Source organism: Gigantopelta aegis, chromosome 8 (genome assembly GCF_016097555.1).
Source record: "Gigantopelta aegis isolate Gae_Host chromosome 8, Gae_host_genome, whole genome shotgun sequence".
Taxonomy (NCBI): Eukaryota; Metazoa; Mollusca; class Gastropoda; order Neomphalida; family Peltospiridae; genus Gigantopelta; species Gigantopelta aegis.
Genome location: NC_054706.1, coordinates 22,749,143 through 22,772,499, shown reverse-complemented (window position 1 = coordinate 22,772,499; position 23,357 = coordinate 22,749,143). Strand labels below are relative to the sequence as shown.

Genomic DNA, 23,357 nt, shown 5'->3' with positions numbered 1-23,357 from the left:
TTTTATGATCCAAAGCATTTTAATTGAACTACGATCGAGTGAATTCCATGACACGCTTCATTTTGCAAATTTGGAACTCTTTTTTTTGTTAGAAGTCATAAAAAAATACGGCATAACAGACTCGTAGTGATGAGGCTATATATACGACAACCGTATAATATAGTTATGAATTTTGTATAAACGACCACCGTGTATAGACACTTGGCAAATGAGGGCCGGCTATATACATGGCAAATAATAATACTAAAAAAAAAAAAAAATCACGACGAAAATATTTTATTTATTATTATTATTATTATTATTATTATTATTTAGTACTATAGGAGCAATAGTACCTATTCATATGTCTATGGAAAACGTACACAAAGTGTCCGCTAGATTCATATACACCCCACCCCCCACCTCCCTCCTCCCCTGTTCAGAAAACACTGTGCGTACAGTACTTAGTATGTATTCCTGCTGTTTCAGATGGTTCAGTAATAGGGATCAATCAAATAGCGGAGGCTATGCACACAGCCGTCGTATATATAGTCACATCGTATATAAACACCGTCTAGTTTTTTAGTATTCTTTAAAAATGTAACAATTCCTAACCCAAGTCAGCTGTTATGGCATATTTTGCATAATAATGAATTTGACAAGGTGGAAAACGAAAGTGTTTGTGATCCAGATGTTTAGATTTTTTCGCGTACGACTTAGCTTAATAACTGGTTTAACGTGTCCATATACCACTAGGGTTTCGAACACGCCTATCCCGAGTCCGGCCTCCGATATGATCGGTGGTCTGACTCGGGATAGGAATGCGTACAACTGACAATAAATTTACCTACAGATGCAAAGGCTTAACTATAGTCAGGATTGTCGACGTTTAACATGTTTTTTACTCAAATAAATTAATGTATAAGTTTATTATGATTCAGTACATGTTTTTATTATTATTATTTTTTTTATTTTTTTTTTAATATTTACCCTACGTCGCAGAGGACGGTCAAGCGTTCTCGTTACACGAGCTTGGTAAATCATTTTGACACTGCGATTATTTGGGGGATGCCCGTCACGTGACTCAAAATAATACGTCACACCTCCACTCTCCAAATAGCCGTTATTTTTCTCTGAATTATGGACCGTGGACATAATTCAATTATTTTTATAAAGTATCAATAATAAGTGGGATATGGTGGTTATGTAGATGGTTCAATAAAGTACTTTTAGGTACAAATCAAATGTATATATTGTCATATAATACTTTGTTGGGTCATTAATTAGGTCAACCATCCGTGAATGAGCGCATTTAAGGAAATAATTATTTACATACTTTTGCTAACAAGTAGTGGTAGTCTCAAGAATAATAGTGTTTCAAGGATATAGTCTTGAATGTCACTGGTGTTACTTTTTTGTCATTGGTGTTACCCAAGAATATTTTAACTCATTTCTCAAGGAACTTTATTTTTGAAATTTAAATTGTTTATTTAGGAAAGCATACCTTCTACCTTTATGACTGATGAAATTTATTTTGAAGGACTCCATATTTTTAAATCATTAAAATTGCCACAGTATATAATTGAAGTCACACACAGAATATCTGAGTGGAAATGCAAAATTACACCCTTGGATAGTTTTTAATGCTAAAGTTATTTCATCTATATATTTTATTAAGGACACTCAAATAACACATCCATGTGCTCTTAATCACTATAAAAGAATTGGATCACACAGCTGAGGGGAGAGACGTAGCCCAGTGGTACAGCGCACGCTCGATGCACAGTCGGTGAGGGATCGATCCCCATCAGTGGGCCCATTGGGCTATTTCTCATTCCAGCCAGTGCACCACGACTGGTATATCAAATGCCGTGGTATGTACCACCCTGTCTGTGGGATGGTGCATATAAAAGATCCCTTGCTGCTAATAAAAAAGAGTAGCCCATGAAGTGGCGACAGCGGTTTTCCTCTCTCAATATCTGTGTGGTCCTTAACCATATGTCTGACGCTATATAACCGTAAATAAAAATTGAATAAAGCATTTCTTTCTTTCACACCGCTGAATTATCCCACTTGTCCGGTAACACCAATTACATAATGACCTTGTTCATAGAGTACGATGGGTCTGCACGTGCAGGCCGATTACAGTTCTGCGTGGCCAGATATGATTTTATGTTTCTTTGTTCATCTAGTTTCCAAAAGTTAAGAATAAAACTTTATATATTTTAATTGTTTTATCTTGAATTTGTATTTTGAAAAGTGACTCTTTATGTAGAATAACCCATATATACACAGTAGAATCTCATTGGCTCGATCACTGTCGGTGCATCAAAGTCTGTTCGACCCATCTGGTAGTTTGAACCATGCATTCGGCCGTTGTCGGGTGCTTCTGTAACACAAAAACCAATCGGAACACCTCGCATATTTCCGTAAACCTGGCGAGATGGTCCTATTTACTCATGAGTAATGAATGAATGAATGAATGAATGTTTAACGACACCCCAGCACGAAAAATACATCGGCTATTGGGTGTCAAACTATGGTAATGCAAATAAATAAAGTGATGATCAACATCAATATAAAAATTCAAGACCCAAACAAAAACAGTGTAAAGAACTGTGCAAAAACACAAACATCACAGAATTTTACGGATACCGAATTTTACTCAAAACTTCAATTTTGTGCTGTATTGGCCATTCTCAAAGAGAATGTTACACCCCTGCACCACGGTGAGGTTACAGCACACGCAGGGGCATGAGTAATGAAGTCACCATCAAATGTCGGATGAGATACATATTTGTAACTATTATTTATCACCGTTAAATAAACAAATAACAAACACACTGGTAGTCTTTATTTATAAATATTTATTAATTTAATAAATCGTTCTTTATTATGCTGTTGTAGAATCTTTTGCGACATATTGACAACGTTGAGAAAAAATGAAAGTGTATGAAGCAGAGGCAGAGTCCCTTTACCTGTTATTGTTGCAATCACTACATTACATTGATCTCTCCTATATTTCAAGTTAAAAACAAAATATGCCGACACTCATGCTTAGAGTAGCGATTAAAATTATTAAAGTAAACCGGCGAGGCCTGCCGAGGCTCACCAACTGATTGGTGTTACATGCAAGGTTCATTCAGCTAACGATTATTGTACTAGAAAGATAATTGTCGATAGGTGCTAGATAAACAACATGATCTTGAATTAGTTCGTTCCACTTCCGAATTTATAATAACTTACTTTGTGACTGACGTGAAAGGGTCGATGAAAAATTCGTACATAAATAATGTTTTGTATTTCTTCGGAGGGTTTAAAGGGTTTAATAGAGAACAAAATCGGGACATTGTTCTTGATTCGAGAATACCGGTAGGTTCGACCGTTGGGCGTTCGAGCCAATGAGATTCTACTGTGCCATTCATGAGGATGGTTCGATTACCTATAGCAATATCGTGTTACGGGAAATGTCCCCACTCCACCCCTTTGGCAAAATCTGACCATCATTGTCATTATTATTATTTTTATACTAATTGTTGTTGTTATTTTTATTATTATTGTTGTTGTTATTTTAGCTTCTTGCACAACCAGATTCATCTGACATCTTAAAGAAATACAACTATTTTCCCTAGTTAAACGACTAATGGCCGAATTGAAACAGTTACCTGACGGATGGACGTACTTTTGTTATATAATACATGATGAAACTGAAGACGCAAGTAAAAAGGCATATTTCGTTTTAAACAAACTTGAAGAGTTTGGATATGATAAGAACTATTTGAAAGATCGTGATGCTAATGCTGGAAGTCTTGAGATTACAGTACATTTTGATGGATTGGAAAAATCGCTCTTTGTCATAGTAATTTTAACGCCTGGTTTTGTTACACTCGTGTGGAACCGATACCGCTCCAATACAGCCTTGTTTGAGATTTTGAAAGACCCACGAACATGTCGTCTGCTGCCTATTGCCTTTGGAATCAAACAAGATCAGTGGCCACGTGAACTGAACGGTATTGAAGGGCTGCTTTTAATGGAGAGTGATTGGGAAAAAGAAAGCAAAGTATGGGATCAGCTGAACGATATTCTCAGGGATAAGATAGAATGCATAAATGAAAATAGAGGTATAAATAATTTATTGTTTATGCTTTTACCCAGTCCTATGAAATCTCCTTCCAGGAGGAATGCGCTAGTTTAGAGCAGTACATTTAATAACTTAATGCAATTTAATATAATTATTCACATTCATGTCAAAGAGATGATTTGAGTTTTAGGGAGTGTTTCCTGCCCCCTAGTGAAAGTGTCTGGCACCCATTAAACCAAATGATAATGTAACAGTCACTTGTTGGTCTGCTAGCTCACTTGTTGATTTGCTCGTCTAAACTTATATTTATATTAAAGGAACATACCCTAGTTTCAGTCCATGAAAATACATGCTAAGTTTAGTTAATCTACAAACCTGTAACACATTTGGATAAAGTTACAATTGAGTGAAACATGAGTTTGTGACTTTGAAATGGTGAAATACCCTCTAAAAATAGACTAAAACTCGACTCCATAACTGTTACTTCTCAGACACACGCGCGTTTTTAAAAATATGAGAAATGCATTTTGTGATATTAAACACACCAGGATCACCAAAAACACTTCGAATGTACGGAAATGGATAATATAAACAATAAAATCTAAGTAAAGTATGATTTCAGTTATCAAAAACGGCTCGAATAGTAAAAAATATGTCTTAATGTTTAAAAAATAGGGTATGCCCCTTTAATAAGGAAGCGATGCAAACTGCTGTTCTAAATATACCAATTCTTGTTTTTATATCATTTGCCAAATTGTCAGTACTTGTTATGAATCTAAATTATAAAATCACCTACTACCATTGACAGTTTATTGATTACATATAAAGGTCATTTTAAAGAAACTATTTGGTGTTTGCTGTCATTGTAAGATGGTTTCGACTATTAAAAATATTTTAACGACTAAAATTAGATACTAAATATATAGTTTCTTGCTTAGAATATCATTATTTTTGTATATTCAGTGTGTTTCTTGTCCTAATGTTTGTAAGTAGCCCAAACTGAATTTGGTATCTGAACAATTCCGTATGCACGGGGCAAAACTTATTAGGAAATAAAGTGAAGTTTGGCCTAGTACAAACACATTTAACATACAGCCACTGATATATTATGCAGAAAAATGTATCTAATATGCAAGTGTAGTCATTAAAACGTCTCTGTTAGTCGATAACATCTTAACGATGGCAAGAAACTCTGGATATGGTTCCTTTAAAGTCCACACTCAAAACTTTAGTTGTGCCTCATTGTATGGACAAATCGTTAAAATTTGTACAACTAAAGCCCAGGAGTCAGGAAAATCTCCATGTAAATCAAAAGAATACACTACAACCTCGAAGAGCAGACCATTCATCAATTACTCGACATTCTACTCTAGTAGGAGGAAAGGGCTTTTATGGAATGTGATATGAATTTCTATTGGTAGGGACGGTATTTTCAAAACATTGTCTCATTTTTATTTATAAATTAAAATGCAGCAGTCATGGTAATTGTTCTTTAAAAGGATTTTTAAAATTAATTTTATTATTCTTTTTTCTTTCTTTTTCTTTTTTAAATTACCAAGCAAAACACTACAGAAAATTCAATAACATTAGTCAAATTGTGTCACAATGACGGGGAATAGCCAGTGGAATGGGCTGTTGTTACATAATTTTAGTGTGTGTGCGTAATCTTAGCGTTATAGGGTTGCAAAATGTTATATGGGGCCAGGGATATTGAAAACAAAAAGTATCATGGGTGGACCAGTTTCCTTGAGCATAAGCATTCGGTTCTAAAGCGTATCAATATTTATTCACATACCTACGGTACCTTTTTGTTAGTATTTCTACACTTCATGAACACTAAACTAGCTAAGTTTACTACACGTGCGTTAAAAACTGTAGCAGGCATCAGCAGTAAATATTGTTAACTAGGTAACCTGTTTCGGTGGGCGATACGCTTAGTGGTATAGCTGACAGCAAAATCTTTCCAACACAAAATTGATCAGTGTTTTATCAAAACATGTATGTTGTTCAGCAAAACATGCACTTATAATTAAAAAAAATTAAAAGTTTAAATATTTTAAAGCAAATTACAAAATGGAGCCCTCGAGAACCAATGTTAACAGATAACATTTTAGGAAAACGAATATAACAGTTATGATGTCTTGCAATCATGTAATAAGTTGAGCAAAACCATGGTTATAATGGTAAAATTGTTAAAAATATAAGCTGTATTCTGAGCTTTAATAAATATATAAACAAATATCCAGAAAGATATTTATGATAAAACATATAAGGATCATAGGGCGGGACGTAGCTTTATGCGCGGTTGGTTTAGGATCGATCCCCGTCCGTGGACGCATTGGACTATTTCTCGTTCCAGCCAGTTCTCCACAACTGCATGGTGTAACAAAGGCGCATATAAAATATCCCTTGCTGCTAATCGAAAAGAGTAGCCCATGAAGTGGCGACAGCGGGTTTCCTCTCTCAATATCTGTGTGGTCCTTAACCATATGTCTGACGCCATATAACCGTAAACAAAATGTGTTGAGTGCATCGTTAAATAAAACATTTCCTTCCTTATAAGGACCATGTATTTTTGCCAAGTATCTGTAAAGAGAGTTTTATCAGCAGACGCCATGACAATCATGTGACTTCAATAACCAGATACCGGTACAGCTGAGGACAGACAGAAATAGTTTTTAAAATTAAGTTTTCTTTCAAATGACAGTATTTGAAAATTATAGAAAAAAAGGTATTAAGAAATTAAGAAATGAGTGGGTAAATTTCAATCTTGCTTTCCTTGCTCGTTTTAACTTTATTTTTACGAACATTTCTTCCACGCAAACCACCGAAACAGGAACCTCACCGAACAGGGCAACGGACGATACATATTTTGCACTGTGTAATTGTTCAACTGTCTGTGGTGCCATTTTGTTTTACTGTACATGTAGTTGTTAAACCTACCTGTGCAAACACAGTTTTATATGTTTCCAGCTTTGAAAAAGTAAACTTGTAACAATCTGCTCTAGTGCCGACCCATCATCTGATGATAATTGTAAACAGGCGAGCTCAAAAGTCAAATGTATCCGATCCTAATCATAGCAAACCACAAGGTCGTGTATTCCCCGTGTTCCCCTAGTATAGTGTTCATTTTGGCAATATTCGAAACCCCTCAGTCATAAAATTGCCTGTTTTGGGGGCCGATAATAAATATGCAGGCCCGTAGCTTGGTGGACATTATTGGGGGGGGGGGGGGGGGCGAGTTATTTGGGGGGTCAAAGGTTATTTGCCCGTTACTGTAACTCTTGCCTTTAATCTCGATAGTCTCGCTACAGCTTTCACATTCAGTCGAGATATAAAGGTTATGAAAACAAAACCAGCCAAAATTATGGGGGGGGGGGGGGGGGGGGGGGCTGGCTATGGGCCTGATATGTGCTTAATACATTCAACCAACTGTTCAGCACACGAACATCATTTCATTATATGGTGTGTTCAAGACTAAATTAAACTGATAATGTTCACATAATAAATGTACCGGTATAAGGAGTCTGCACTTGGAAGTTGGACTAAACTTGATAGATGCCTTGTTACGGTTCGACACCATCATTAATTATTTGGACCGGCTTCGGTGGCGTCGTGGCAGGCTACAGGCTGGTAGGTACTGGGTTCGGATCCCAGTCGAGGCATGGGATTTTTAATCCAGATACCGACTCCAAACCCTGAGTGAGTGCTCCGCAAGGCTCAATGGGTAGGTGTAAACCACTTGCACCGACCAGTGATCCATAACTGGTTCAACAAAGGCCATGGTTTGTGCTATCCTGCCTGTGGGAAGCGCAAATAAAAGATCCCTTGCTGTCTGTCGTAAAAAAAAGAGTAGCCTATTTGGCGACAGCGGGTTTCCTCTAAAAAATCTGTGTGGTCCTTAACCATATGTCTGACGCCATATAACCGTAAATAAAATGTGTTGAGTGCGTCGTTAAATAAAACACTTCTTTCTTTCTTTCTTTCCATCATTAATTACTCCATGCAGTTTAATACAATATCTATGTCAGAATATATAATGTGAAATTGAGAGGGTCATGTGACTACTAATTTTAGGGAGTACTCTCAACTGACAAGTACCGTGTACAAAATCAACATAGGTCGACCACGAACATTTTCGGTTAGGCACCCATGCCAGATCACCGCCTCGTGTTTTTATAGTACACGTGGCACCATATCACTTACACAGTTGTTGTCAGTTAGTACTACATATGACAAGTAACTTCAATCCAATGGGTTATTTAAATGCTACAGAGATTCACCTACTTAAGTGTATAATCATCAAAGAAATATTTCTAAAGGCATATCAGAATTTTGTGGTATTTTGTTTTAATGGGGAACTAAACCGGACTATATTGAGCTGCTACAACAAGTCACGACACGCCAAAAAAGGACCCCCAAAACAAATACAAAAACCCACAAAAAAATTAATTTTTCTTTACAAAATATATTATCGTCCATGGACCCGTTTCAGTGAGGGACCTGTTTCGGTGGTTGTGTCGTTTGTGCGCAACAGTATGTACAGTTGAATATTTATGACGCTGTTGACTTTCGCATAGGGTAAAGTAAACAAATGTCTGTCATATTCACAGAAATGTTCATAAAAATAGTCAAAATGAGCAAAGAAAGCAAGACAGAACTTAGCACTCATAAACATGGCACATTTCTTATTTCTATGATTTTTAAAGACTGTCATTTGAAAGAAAACTTTATTTTTAATAAAACCTAGTTTTGTCTATTGTCAGGTTATAGAAGTAACATGATTGTCACGGTGTCTACTGGCAAAACTATCTTTATAGATACTTGCCAAAAGTATATTGTCCTTATATGTTTTAATATAAATAGCTTTCTGGATTTCTGTTCATTATATATATTTATTAAAATCCAGAATGCAGCATATATTTTTTAAACAAACCATTTTATCATTATAATCATTGATTTGCTCAACTTATAACACAATTACAAGACATAAGAATTGTTATATTCATTTTCCAAAAATGTTTTCTGTTAACATTTGCATTGGAATACTTAAAATAATTTTTATAAATTATTATAAGTACATGTTTTGATCAAACACTGAAAAGTTTTGTGTTGGAAAGTTTTGGCTGTAAGCTATACCAGTAAACATTTTCACTCACCGAAGCAAAAGAAAATAAAGAAGTGTCTTATTTAATGACACACTCAACACATTTTATTTATGGTTATATGGCGTCAGACATATGGATAAGGACCACACAGATAAGGAAACCCACTGTCGCCACTTCATGGGCTACTCTTTTAGATTAGCAGCAAGGGATCTTTTATATGCACCATCCCACAGACAGGGTAGTACATACCATGGCCTGTGATATGCCAGTCATGGCTGGAACGAGAAATAGCCCAACGGGCCCACCGACGAGGATTTATCTCGGACCAACCACGCATAGAGCCGGCGCTTTACCACTGGGCTGCGTCCCGCCCCTCACATAAACAGGTAACGTACATGTAGTTAACAATATTTATATTTACGGCTGGTGTGTGCTATGTGCAGTAAATGTTACTACTTAGCGCCAACTTTAGTGCTCATTTGAAGTGTAGAAATACTAATAAAAAGGTAGCTATTTGGATAATGTTCAACTGTCTCATTATTAATATTGATGTGCTTTAGAAGCGAATGGTTACATGTATGCTCACCGAAACTGGTTCACTCATGACATGTCATTGTATTTTCTTGTTTGCAGAATCAGAAAACAGTGGTGACCAGTCAGCCCCACCAGAAATCAATGTCAAAGAGAATTATGGTACATTTTGTTTATCATATATTATTCACTATAATCAAAGCATGTGATTATCACATAATTTCAGAATTTGATAACTTTGCAAATTAGATGTAAATTAATCGAAGGAAATGTTTTTCAGTATCATCAATATCATATATTAGGAATAAAAATAATGTATTATGCTCGCCAGAGGCTTGCATAAGACAATCGTTATTCCTAATATATATCATATTGACTCTATGTATATAATAGCATATATCAGACTTTCATTTTTGAAAAAAACAATATGCATGAAAAATCACTCCCCTCAAAAAGCTTAGGAAAGAGACACCCCCACTTTTGAAATTGTCACTCTACGAGCCCCCAGCTTGTCTTATGAAAACAAGGAAACATGCAATTCAGGTACTTGTATACCCCTTTGCTTGGAGAAAATTTTCCTTTTTTAATATAGAACATGACCCAAAACACATAGAAAATTTGCTTTGTATTAATTTTAATATCCTGACATATCACACAAAATACTGGCAAACAAATATTTACTTTTATTTTTGATGCAAATTACCTTTAATCTGTTGGACTTGGCTAGCCACAAACTAGAACAAGTTAGTAAGTACAATACTGGTGTCTATAGAAAGGATGACCATCATGTACAGTAACAAGTAATAATAACGCATTCATATACAACGGTGAGAAGCGGGACGTAGCCCAGTGGTAAAGCGCTTACTTGTTGTGTGGTCGGTCTAGGATCGATCCCCTTCGGTGAGCCCATTGAGCTATTTCTCGTTCCAGCTAATGCACCACGACTGGTAAACCAACGGATGTGGTATGTGCTATCCTGTCTATGGGATGGTGTATATAAAAGATCCCTTGCTACTAATGGAAAAATGTAGCGGGTTTCCTCTCTAAAGACTATATATCAGAATTACCAAATGTTTGACATCCAATAGTCAATGATTAATAAATCAATGTGCTCTAGTGGACTGGTGTCATTAAACAAAACAAACTTTATATCACAGTGAATTTATCAGAAATTGTCAGGTATGTTCAAAGTGCTGGCTGGTGTGCTTGCATTGTACGATTGACGCCATAGAACCGTAAATAAAATGAGTTGAGTGCGTCATTAAATAAAATATTTCCCGTACGATTGAACTACATCAGTGGAACACATTCTTTGATTGTGTTTTGTTTTTTAATTCATATAAATGATCCCTTGCTACTAAAAGAGAAATGAAGTGGGTTTCCTCTGTACTTTGGGTATAAAATGACAAAATGTTTAAAATCCAATATTATTAATGATGGTCCCATAGTCCATTTGCGTCAACAGGGAACCGAAGAATTAGAAGGTACTCCATAAAATGAATAAAGTAAAAATTCATATACAAACATATTAAGTTTTAAACCCATTCCAACTGAAGTAAAAAAAAAAAAAAAAAAAAAAAAAAAAAAAAAAATAGTTCAGTGTAAATAAAAATGTTTTTCAACAAATTAATATCAAATTATGAATGCAGAATCAATTGCCTTGTCACAGAAATAATCGAGACTAAAGAACTTTACATTGGCTGTTCAGTCAGTTGCCTTAATATGTGTATCAAAAAAGAAGATTAGCCTTTGCAATTTGGTGGTAATTTGTAAAGAAACTTTTTTATTTACATTGAATTTTTTACTAAAACAATTTTGGTATGGGTTTAAAACTTAATAATATGTTTTTATACGATTATGAATTTTTACTTCATTTATGATCGGGTTACATGCAAATTCATTGGTTTCCTTTTGACTAAAATTGACTTGGTCTTTAGGTCCTGAAATATTGGGCCCCCATCTTCCAGTGTACATGTATGCAGATTCTTTAGGTCCAGAAATACTGGATCCTCATGTTCCAACATATGCAGATTCTTTAGGTCCTGAAATATTGGATCCCCATTTTCCAACATATGCAGATTCTTAGGTCTTGAAATACTAGATTATCATGTTGCATCATATGCAGATTCTTTACATCCTGAAATACTGGATCCCCATATTGCATCATATGCAGATTCTTAGGTCTTGAAATACTAGATTATCATGTTGCGTCATATGCAGATTCTTTAGATCCTGAAATACTGGATCCCCATATTGCATCATATGCAGATTCTTAGGTCTTGAAATACTAGATTATCATGTTGCGTCATATGCAGATTCTTTAGATCCTGAAATACTGGATCCCCATCTTCAAACATATGCAGATTCTTAGGTCTTGAAATACTAGATTATCATGTTGCATCATATGCAGATTCTTAGGTCTTGAAATACTAGATTATCATATTGCATCATATGCAGATTCTTTAGGTTCTGGTTTCATCCTTATGGGTGTTCACATAATGTTAGGGTCATTAATTACTGTTGTCAACAGGAAACCATTGTGTGAATGGAATGGCCAGTTCACTCTCCACACCTCAGTCTAATTGAGCATGTGTGGGAAATGCTACAGGTAGCCATTTCAGGCCGCTAGGTCCATGCAGCCACAGGTTCTGCGAAATCCAGGAATTGCACTTTTGAAAGAATGAACAATCATCCACAGATACACTGATTAGGAGCCCGAGACATCAGTGCTAGGCTGTTATTGTGGCAAGAGGATCTCAGATATATATTGACATTGTTGTGCATCATTCAGAATTGGGGGAGGGATTTAGCTCAGTCGCTTGAGGTGCTTGCATCACAGGATCGAACCACCTCGGTGGATCCATTCAGCTGATTGGGGTTTTTCTCGTTCCAACCAGTGTACCACAACTGGACAAAGGCCATGGTATGTGCTTTCCTGCTTGTGAGAAAGTGCATATCAAAGATCTCTTGCTGTATTAGGAAAAATGTAGCGGGTTTCCTCTGATGACTACGAGTCAGAATTACCAACTGTTTGACATCCAATAGCTGATGATTAATTAATCACTGTGTTCCATTGGTGGTGTTAAACAAAAAACCCACAATCATTCCATTCTTGATTTTAATTTGTATTGATTTTGACATGAGAAGATTTCAGAGGTGTGCTGATCTATGTCTTGTAGCTCGTTTTCCCTCTCTAAATGGGTGGTTTCTTGACAGTTTCCATTCATTAAACATTTAACTCTTTCTTGCTCATTGGTATTATTTTGTGATTAATGTTGAACACATTAATGCTAGACTATCTAGAATTCATGATCCTTAGCAAACTTGGAGTAGTGTATATTAACCAATCAGAGATAAACTTTCCAACACACATCACATTCATTTCAACTTATTTTCGTGCTTATATCCAATTAAGGTTCAAGCACGCTGTCCTGGGCACACACCATAGTTATCTGGGCTGTCTGTCCAGGACAGTAGGTTAGTTGTTAGTTGTTAGTGGTTAGTGAGAGAGAAGAGTGTGTAGTTGCCTTACACTAACCCATTGAGCCCTTAAGAACTCGCTCTGGGTTGGAGCCGGTACCGAGCTGCGAATCCTAGGCTGTACCTACCAGCCTGTAGTCCGATGGCTTAACCACTGCACCACCGAGGCTTATTAACAAGGTTATTAACATTAAATCTGGTTTTGAGAGAATGCTAAATATTTATCTTCTATTTACAGACTACAAACATACTTATGTTCTTCTGGTGGCTGCAGTGGGAGCGTTCCCGGAAGAGACAGACATTTTTAATAATGACCTGGAGCTGATGAAAGCGATGTTTGAAAACGAGAACATATACGTTGGAATCAAGTATGTGCTTTTAATTTTATCTTTACAATGTCTTACTGAATGCAGTCAATATCATACAATGATTGTAAGAATATGACAGCTCAGTTTCAGTTTCAAAAGGTGTTTTTTAATGTAAACTGTGTGTCTCCCTTCGCCCCCCCCCCCACTCCACTCCATCCATACTTTCCTCCTTCATACATTCTGTACCAACTGCCCCCCCCCCCCCCCAACATGGTTTATATATACTGTATATTCAGGGTTCCACCTAGCATCTGGAAAATGGGAGTCATCATGACCCACATGGTTTTATTTTGGGAGTCATGCATTAAAAAATGGGAGTCATCTATGATATGTTTCTTAAATCACAATTAACTGAATAACTATCTTGTTTATATTACACGCATATATTATATCCACTATTCTATCTGTATAATACATACATACATACATACATACATACATACATACATAAGATATATATCCATTGTTTTTCTTCTTGTACCCTAAATAATTTAGTGAGTTTTTTTATGCACCCTTTGGCTTTTAGTCAACCAATGCTGCATGCTAACCTGCTTTGTAACATAGCTTCTTCTGTGCAATAACATGGCCATAGGAAGGTGCAGGGGGGCTACTGCTACTGGATCAAGAAAACAAGAAAAGTGGGAAGGGCACAGCCCCCCCCCCCCCCCCCCCCCCCCAGATTCCTACACAAGTGAAAAATTATGACTAACTCCTATTACGAGATATGCTCAACCATCTACATGTATTAAACACAATAAAGAAAATATTTAGACTGAACTAAAAACTCGCGGCTGGTTAAAGTTACAGTGTCTGGTTACCATATAATAATATCATGCACAAATATGAAATACAAGTTCAACTGCACTTTTAAAAAATGTGTGTGTGTTCGCTATGAACGCTCGATTCGTCGCCTGTGCGGCCATTGCTCGGCAAACCACACATGATAGCCTGTTGTCAATTTCAGTTAACAGGTGCGTTTGCGGATTTGAAATTGTAGGGTTCGGCTCAAAAAATAAAATGAGAATTCTTGTGCTGTACAAAGAACATTCGGTTGAGGATACGTATTATTCTTTCGTTAAAACCGGTTTTGATCTTGACAACGTACTATCGACAATCGTACCTTCCTATTTCAGAATTAATATTTTATAAAGTGTTAGTTTGTTTTGTTTAACGACATAAGTGAGGGTATTGGGGGTCGAAACCCTTCCCTGACCAAGATAAAAAAAAATTGAAATATATTTTCTGGGGGAACATGGCCCCATATAAACTTCGCTCAATGCAGTCTATAACCACCAAACCCGCTGAAATCCCTGCACACGCGCCTTGGAAACCCACTACATTTTAAAAATATATATATATTTTTTTTTTTTTAGCAAGGGATAATTTATATGTACCATCCCACAGACAGGATATCACATACCATGGCCTTTTATATTCCAGTCAATGGCGCACTGGCTGGAACAATCCCGCCAATGGGGATCGATCCTAGACCGACCGCGCATGTTAAAAAAACACCACATTTTTAAGTCTAAGTAATTAACAGAAATAACATATAGTCTTTATAAATGTTACGTATATCGAACATACCGCCCTTTTCCTCTACCCCTAGAGCGTTATGTAATTATTAACACCCCCTTACATGTAACGCGTATGCCAACCGCTGGTCACTGTCAAAATTTCAAGGCAAATCCCCCACCGACCCCTGGAAAGGTATTGTACCATACCTCTATGGATATAAATATATTTTGGAGGTATGAGACGACCCCTCAATCAAGACAGTTAAATTTGTTAAAATCACGTTAGAAACTCAGCGCCTGCGCAAATCGCGTAAATTCCCAGTTCTACTGGCGTCCCGCTGGCCATTGGGTTTGCAGTTGACCTAGATAATGTAGATAAACGAGCATTGCGAAACTATAGCGATGTGGTGGGCCTTTTATGTACCAAACAGAACTGGATCATCTATTCTAAATGCTTAAATAATAAAAAATATTCCAGACACTGCAGCTTTAACTATTACTGATATCTGTAAACAGACAGCGCATTTGACATTGTCACGATGATCTAAATTTAGACAAAGAGACTGGCACACTACATCAGCCACACTGTTCTTACACTTGTGTTACGTTAAATGTACTGATACAGTTGGGAACCAGTTAAACCGTTCGCCAATATTTGTTCTGAAACTTCATAGTCATTAATGTAAAAGCAATTGACAGTGACCCCCCCCCCCAAAAAAAAAAAAAACCCCACAACCCCCCCCCCCCCCCAAAAAAAAAAACCCCAACCCACAACTAACTATACATATAGAGTGAACTGAAAGCTCAAGGTTATTTGTATACAGCCACTGTCGCGATGATCTAAATTTAGACAAAAAGACTGGCACACTACAGGTAGCACTAAACCAAATAATTTCCGGCTGGGTAAAAGTTCGAGGTGCACGTAACTTTTGTTAGAGAAGTTAACACCACAAGTCCTGTGATTGGTTATAAATGTGAGTGTGTTGGTTGTAAAAAAAATTAGTTTCATCTGGGCTAAAAATGTATGCAATTTTATTTCATCTAGTACCACTGTGTCAAGTAGCCTTGAGCTTGGAACATGTATGGGTAGCCCGAGTACTCTGACTGTCAGAGAGCTAGACAGACACTTGGGTGGCTATGACGCTCTTATTACAATCAGATACCAAGCTATGTAATTTTTGGCAGTTGCTGCCCACCACATGGTAGTCAAAGGTTTCCGCTCTAATACCACAACAATCCTATGTTTGACGTCAAATACCTTTACACCGATCATTTTCGAGTTAATTGATTTTTAAAAATCCACATATTAATCACTAATACACACACTACAGAAAGAAATCCGACAGCACCCACATTCAGCTAAACTTCGTGACACTCCGTCGCAAGAATTACAAAGCTCGCTAACCTATATCGTGACGTATGTCACGTGATAGCCCACAAGGTGGTTCAGCCTTGCACAAAGTTACAGGGGCCGTCTCATACCAAGCGACGTTGCAATATGGATTAGTTTCGTTTTGTTTCTGCGAGAGCAGGAATTTATACACAATTCAAAGGTGGACCCAGTGCTGCACAAACATTAAGTGATGTTTTTGATGTAACTGTCACTCCCGAAAAAGAATTATTGGTCTGTGTCCAATGTAGTTGGACGATTCATTCCTTGGACACACACACATTTTTTGGGTCAAATGTGGAGACAAACAAAAACAAGGCTCATACAAGACTGCCAGCCACCCCAAGTGCCCGACAATCATCAAAGTGACAGAAAGTGGTACACACGCCAAGCAGGCATACCAGTCGTAGATCAAAGACTTTTTCACCTGGAGAAAAGGTGAATATAATATTGTTTCTCTGTGTGTCTGTGTGTGTGTGTTTGTGTGTGTGTGTGTGTGTGTGTGTTACTTTTATGAGTTTTAAATTAGTGTAACTTCATTATAGACATGCAGGTGTTGTTATTGAGCATAAAATTTTTGCCAGATTATCTTTTAAACTCCAAAAATTGTATAAACCCATTTATTTTAGCTGAACATTGAGTATTGTGTTACAGAATCAGTCTTTGTTCAGTTGTTGAAAACAATTAGGCTATGTTCTACATAGGTTAATGCATTACCAATAATTATTAACTACCAGATTTGAAATTACATTTACTTGGATCCAACGATCGTTCATATAAAATTAATTATTAAGTAAACAGAAAACTTACAACCAATCCAAAACTAAAAAGAACTATTTTATTACTTAATTTACTAGTATCCTAGCGTATTTTTTCTTGCTTTTTAATGAGATTGTAAACCACGGTTTCAGATTTCCGCATATTTCTTAGAGGGGGGGGGGGGGGGGGGGGGGGGGGGGGGGTTCAGCTCATTCGTTTGAGTGCTTGTGTCGCAGGATCGAACATCCTCGGTGGATCCATTCAACTGATTGAATTTTTTCTCATTCCAACCAGTGCACCAGAACTGGCCAATGGCCATGGTATGTGCTGTCCAGTCTGTGGGAAAGTACATATAAAAGATCCATTGCTAATGTAGCGGGTTTCTTCTTTAAGACTCATGTCGGAGTTACAAAATATTTGACATCCAATAGCTAGTGATTAATAAATCAATGTGATCTAGTGGTGTTGTTAAACAAAACAAATTTCAATATTTCTTAGTTTGATCTGAATAACAAGACAAATATAATTATTTTGCAAGATCAGTTATAAAGATCGAATGAGCTATGCAGTGTTTCAAAATAGGATTTTGTTGGATTTTGCATTAACAAACATCGCCATCCTGCCCCTTAACGCTTCGGAATACATCTTATGATATCCCATCCCTCTCAATAGCCTCACGTAATTGTTGAACCGCTCCTGTGTACACACGCACGCACACACACACACGCACAAATTCTACTACTGTACTAATGACCAATTCATAAAAATAAAATAATCAAATTAAATTACTACTTACTTTATCTTTCATAAGAGGAGGCAATACGTAGCACACACCCCAAATGTATCCTTCAAATTCAAAATGGAATCAATAATTTGTAATTGTTTTGGTTTAATGATGTAATTAAATCCAAATTCATCCAAAACGGCATTAGCCAGCTCTTCCATGTGGTAACGTCACTTGGTATGAGATGGCCCCTGTAACTTCATGCAAGGCTGAATCACCCAGTGGGCGATCACGTGACATACGTCACGATATAGGTTAGCGAGCTTTGTAATTCTTGCGTCAGTGTCACGAAGTTTAGCTGAATGTGGGTGCTGTCAGATTTCTTTCTGTAGTGTGTGTATTAGTAATTAATATGTGGATTTTTAAAATCAATTAACTCGAAAATTATCGATGTAAAGGTATTTGATGTCAAACATAGGATTGTTGTGGTATTAGGGCGGAAACCTTTGACTACTGTGTGGTGGGCAGCAATTGCCAAAAAATTACATAGCTTGGTATCTGATTGTAATAAGAGCGTCATAGCCATCCAAGTGTCTGTCTAGCTCTCTTACAGTGAGAGTACTCGGGCTAATGTATGGGGTACCTGTAAAAAAAAGTACTCAAATTTTGTGCAAAACTATAGGGGTGTTGTAAAACATCTGGTTATACCGAAAATGAGCCATGAAAGGTACCATTTTCTTTAGATAAAGGTCTACATTTATCAAAAACGTAATTCACTATTGTTTGGTTTCTACGCATACCTTTTACAATATATAAAAAGTATCGATAAAATTAATATTTAAAAATTTACCCGTTTTTAATATATTCGGAATAAAAAGTCACGTTTTTTCCTATCGCTTGCCAAAAAGCCTCTGGACTCCAAGAGTTAAGTCACGTGACCCCGTGACGGTCTAACCGGCATAACACGAAAGCGTGATTCACAGCCTTTCAGACATTTTACATGGAAGTGGAACACGTGTATTTTTAAAACGCGAAAATGTTATTCTATTGAATTGAATTGTATGTGTGGAATATTATTTTGAAGATATCTTTGAAATGTGAAACATGGTGAACCATTGTTCGGTGTATGGATGTACAAAAGCTGCAGTTAAAGGCAAAAGAAATTTGCATATTTTTCCGAAAGACAAATCGTCATTGTTTGCATGGAAGCGGTTCTTAAACCAAACACGTGCGTATTGGAAAGGACCGTCAAGATGGAATACGATTTGCAGTGACCACTTCACACCTGGGGATTACGACAATTATCTAAGATGGTCGATGGGTATGGCACCAAAACGTTTGTTAAAGAACTTGTCTGTTCCAAGCCTGTATCTCCCTGGTTCAGTCTATTTGCAGCCCAGAGCCCAAACGTTGCCTGGAGACAAAAACAAAGCCAGATGTTAATTCCGAGGTGTACATTGTTCATTTTTGGCACAAAGATACACCTCAACACGATGCATTTATATATGTTAAAAAAATAAATGTAGGAAAAAATAACATTTTTCATGTTCGGGCTGTACATAATGTGATTACATCGCCTGAAGACAAAAACAGATAGGTGTACCGAATGTTAATGCAATTTTTTCTAATGATGTACTCCAGTTCAAATTGATAGGGAAGTATCCCTAACAGATTTTCTCCTTCTTCCTCACCAATAGACGTAGCATTAGAGTAAATTGACAAATGCGACAAGTCCGAAATGTCCAAACTATCGTCTGATAAGAATGAGCTATTTTCCGAAGAATCATTACATGCTGTCGCCATGCTAATCTACTAAAGAATGAGTGGAATTCACCGGATGCTACGTCACAGGTCAGATGCGGGTCAAATTGACTGGATCAATGTTCCCCCCCCCCCCCGCCCCCCCCCCCCCCCCCCCCCCCCCCCGAGCATTTTACAAAAAGTCGCTTTATTAATAATTGGGGTGGTATTTTTTATTTTTTTTTATGTTTAATAATGTAATCTTTACGTATTTTTTTATATATACTGTGTATTAATAATGTGCCATGATTGTGGACCTTTAATACTTTGAGGTAGGGGTTGTAGTACTGATATTTATGGGTCATAATTTGGTTGATATATTGCATATAGTGTTTTTAAGCACAAATGTTAACAAGGTTGCTTATGGGATTTTATTTGGTATAGTACAACCTACATGTACATCAGCCATACTAGTTTTGATATTTAAGTTACGTTAAACATATTGATACGGTTGGGAACCAGTTAAACCACTCAACTATTTTTTTTTTAAACTTCATAGTTATTTAAGTTTTTGTGTATTTAATTTTTTTTTTTAAATAATGTAAATATCAGAAATATTTTGTGTCAACCATGATGCACACAGATTTTATTTAGGAGTATTTTAGGTAAATATTGCGTTAAAATATACAGGATTCCTGCGTCATGTGAAACCCTGTATATTGTATTGGTGTTCCTTTAAAATGCTTAGTAATTTTGATATTATGAAAAAGATGTTTGAAGACATGAACATATATGTACTTGCATACTTTTCATTTAATTTTTTGAATGGCTTACTGAATTTTCTGAATGGAGTCAATTCCAAACATTGACTGTAAAAGTGTGACACTTTAATTTTCAATTTCAGTTTAGCCTCTCCGCACTCATATTGTGTTGATATTCCTGAGACCACCACCCACCCACCCCAACACCTTGATATATAAGCTGGTATTGTGTTGGTATTCTTGAGACTTCCCCCACTCCTTTATAAGCTGGTATTGTGTTGGTATTCCTGAGACTGCCCCAACTCCTTTATAAGCTGGTATTGTGTTGGTATTCTTGAGACTGCCCCCACTACATGATCTATAAGCTGGTATTGTGTTGGTATTCTTGAGACTGCCCCCACTACATGATCTATAAGCTGGTATTGTGTTGGTATTCTTGAGACTGTCCCCACTACATGATCTATAAGCTGGTATTGTGTTGGTATTTTTGAGACTGCCCCCACTACATGATCTATAAGCTGATATTGTGTTGGTATTATTGAGACTGTCCCCACTACATGATCTATAAGCTGGTATTATGTTGCTGTTCCTGAGACTGCCCCAACTCCTTCATCTATGATATTGTCTAGTAATTGTGATCATATTCTTATCTTTCAGGTCTGAGAACATCCATACTGTACAAGGGAAGGATTGTCTAGCCACTGAAATGAATGAAAAAATCAAGAAAGAAATAGAAGACATTGCAAAGAACATAAAAAACAAAACAAACACACTTTTTATATTCTATTATTCAGAACACCATGATGAGTTTGGAAATATGTGGGTTGGTGGGCCTGTGCACAGTCTGCCTGAGCACAGTCTGCCTGTTGAAACTCTAAAAAAGGATCTATGTACAGTAGATGCCACTAACATGCTCTTCATTCTGGATGCATGTTACAGTGGGAAAATGGAAATGGGAGCAAAGGGAAATAAGTATCCAATTGTTCTATGGGATTTGTGGGATAAGACTGGGGCAAAAGGTAACAGTACAAAGATAGCAATGCAGTGGTGTTCTTCACAGCCTTATCAACAGTCTTTTTATGGTGACCACCTAAGCTATTTCACCTCTGCTATAGTTAACGCTGTGAATGGTACATGCTTTACTGGACAAACACACATTTTTGAAAAGTTTAAATCAAGTCTTCCGACTGATACAAAAGTCATTACTTTAAAGAAAATACACAACTGTGTAAGAGATTCTGTCCAGAGCAGAAAACCGAAACAGAAACCGTTTCTGTTTCCAGACCACAGTGATGAAAAAATGAAATCTTTTCCCCCTTTTGCTAACAAAATATGGTAGGATGCTATAGGCCTCGGCTGTGTCGTGGTTAAGCCATCAGACATAAGGCTGGCAGGTGCAGGGTTTGTAGCCCAGTACCGGCTCTAACCCAGAGCGAGTTTTAACGACTCAATGGGTAGGAGTAAGGCCACTACACCCTCTTCTCTCTCACTAACATCTGACCCACTGTCCTGAACAGACAGCCCAGATAGCTGAGGTGTGTGCCCTGGGCAGTGTGTTTGAAACTTAATTGGATATAAGCATGAAAATTTTAAATCAAGTCTTCCAATTGATTCAAAAGTAATTACTTTAAAGGAAATACACAACTGTGTAAGAGCTTTTGTCCAGAGCATTGACTCTCGACAGAAACCGTATCTCTTTCCAGACCACAGCGATGAAAAAATTAAAAGATTTCCCCCTTTTGCTAACAAAATATGGTAGGATGGTATAGGCCTCGGCGGTGTCGTGGTTAAGGCTGGCAGGTGCAGGGTTCGTAGCCCAGTAAAGGCTCCAATAAAGCCACTACACCCTCTTCTTTCTCACTAACCACTAATAACTAACCTACTGTCCTGAACAGATAGCCCAGATAGCTGAGGTGTGTGCCTAGGACAGCATCTTTGAACCTTAATTGGATATAAGCATGAAAATAAGTTGAAATGAAATGGGTCAAATATTCTTTTTCAATCAATCTTTATTACCCCAGCAGGCACTCATAACAGGGAAAATAAAAATAATTTCTCACAGTTTAATGCAATTCATTATATATATACATATATATATATATATATATATATAATATATATTTTTTTTTTTTTTTTTTTTTTTACAGAATATATAGAACTTTAGGTTTTGAAAATTATCTGTGAACCGTGAATAAAATACAAAATTAAAGCAATACCCAGAAAAGTAAAGTAGTTTACGTCGTTTCTATATACATGGACCTGTAGCCGATGTAGGCTATATCGAAAAAAAGAGGCTTAAAAAAAAAAAAAAAAAAAAAATAGCTGGGGTAATAAATTGAATAACAAACTCGGTACCAGTTATTATCAAATTCATGGCACTCGGGACATGAATTTGAAAATAACTGGTAACTCATTTATTATCCTTTATGTACAAACGGATGGAGGATCAGTCAATAAATGATTAAAATGTACTCCATGCCCTGGGATTATACCGAGACTGCTACTTGATGTCAAACACAGGTAGGGTATAGTTTCTTCTGTATATTAAAACATTTAAATCATTTATGTGCGACAAATAATCTTGAAGTTTGATCAATGTTCCAGCAAAGGCTTAGCTCTTGGAAAGTTAGCTTGGTTAAGCAAGAAAGTCCAAGCAAAATCTTACAGTGAGATATAGGGGCATCCATAACTGTATTAATCTATCTCTCTGTCTGTCTGTCTGTGTGTCTCTCTCTCTCTCTCTCTTCTCTCTCTCTCTCTCTCTCTCTCTCTCTCTCTCTCTCTCTCTCTCTCTCTCTCTCTCTCTCTCTCTCTCTCTCTCCCCCCACCCACCTACCCACCCATGTGTTGGTGGAATATTGAACCAAAGCACTGGCAACCCAAGACTTGTACTTGGCTTGCTCCTTAGTGTTTTTTTGT

The 23,357-nt window shown here is 36.8% G+C and overlaps 1 protein-coding gene across 2 annotated transcripts in view; it reads left to right on the top strand.

Moving 5' to 3' along the window:
- Positions 1–22,321, top strand: part of LOC121378282 — a 36,424-nt gene extending 14,103 nt beyond the window's left edge. For both annotated transcript variants that reach the window (XM_041506378.1, XM_041506379.1), the window contains exons 2-5: positions 3,555–4,100; positions 9,802–9,861; positions 13,418–13,547; positions 21,096–22,321. In XM_041506378.1, the coding sequence (XP_041362312.1) occupies positions 3,623–4,100; positions 9,802–9,861; positions 13,418–13,547; positions 21,096–21,777 (1,350 nt within the window). In that variant the 5' untranslated portion in view covers positions 3,555–3,622 and the 3' untranslated portion in view covers positions 21,778–22,321. The remainder of the gene's footprint in view (positions 1–3,554; positions 4,101–9,801; positions 9,862–13,417; positions 13,548–21,095) is intronic.
- The last annotated feature ends 1,036 nt before the right edge of the window (positions 22,322–23,357 follow it).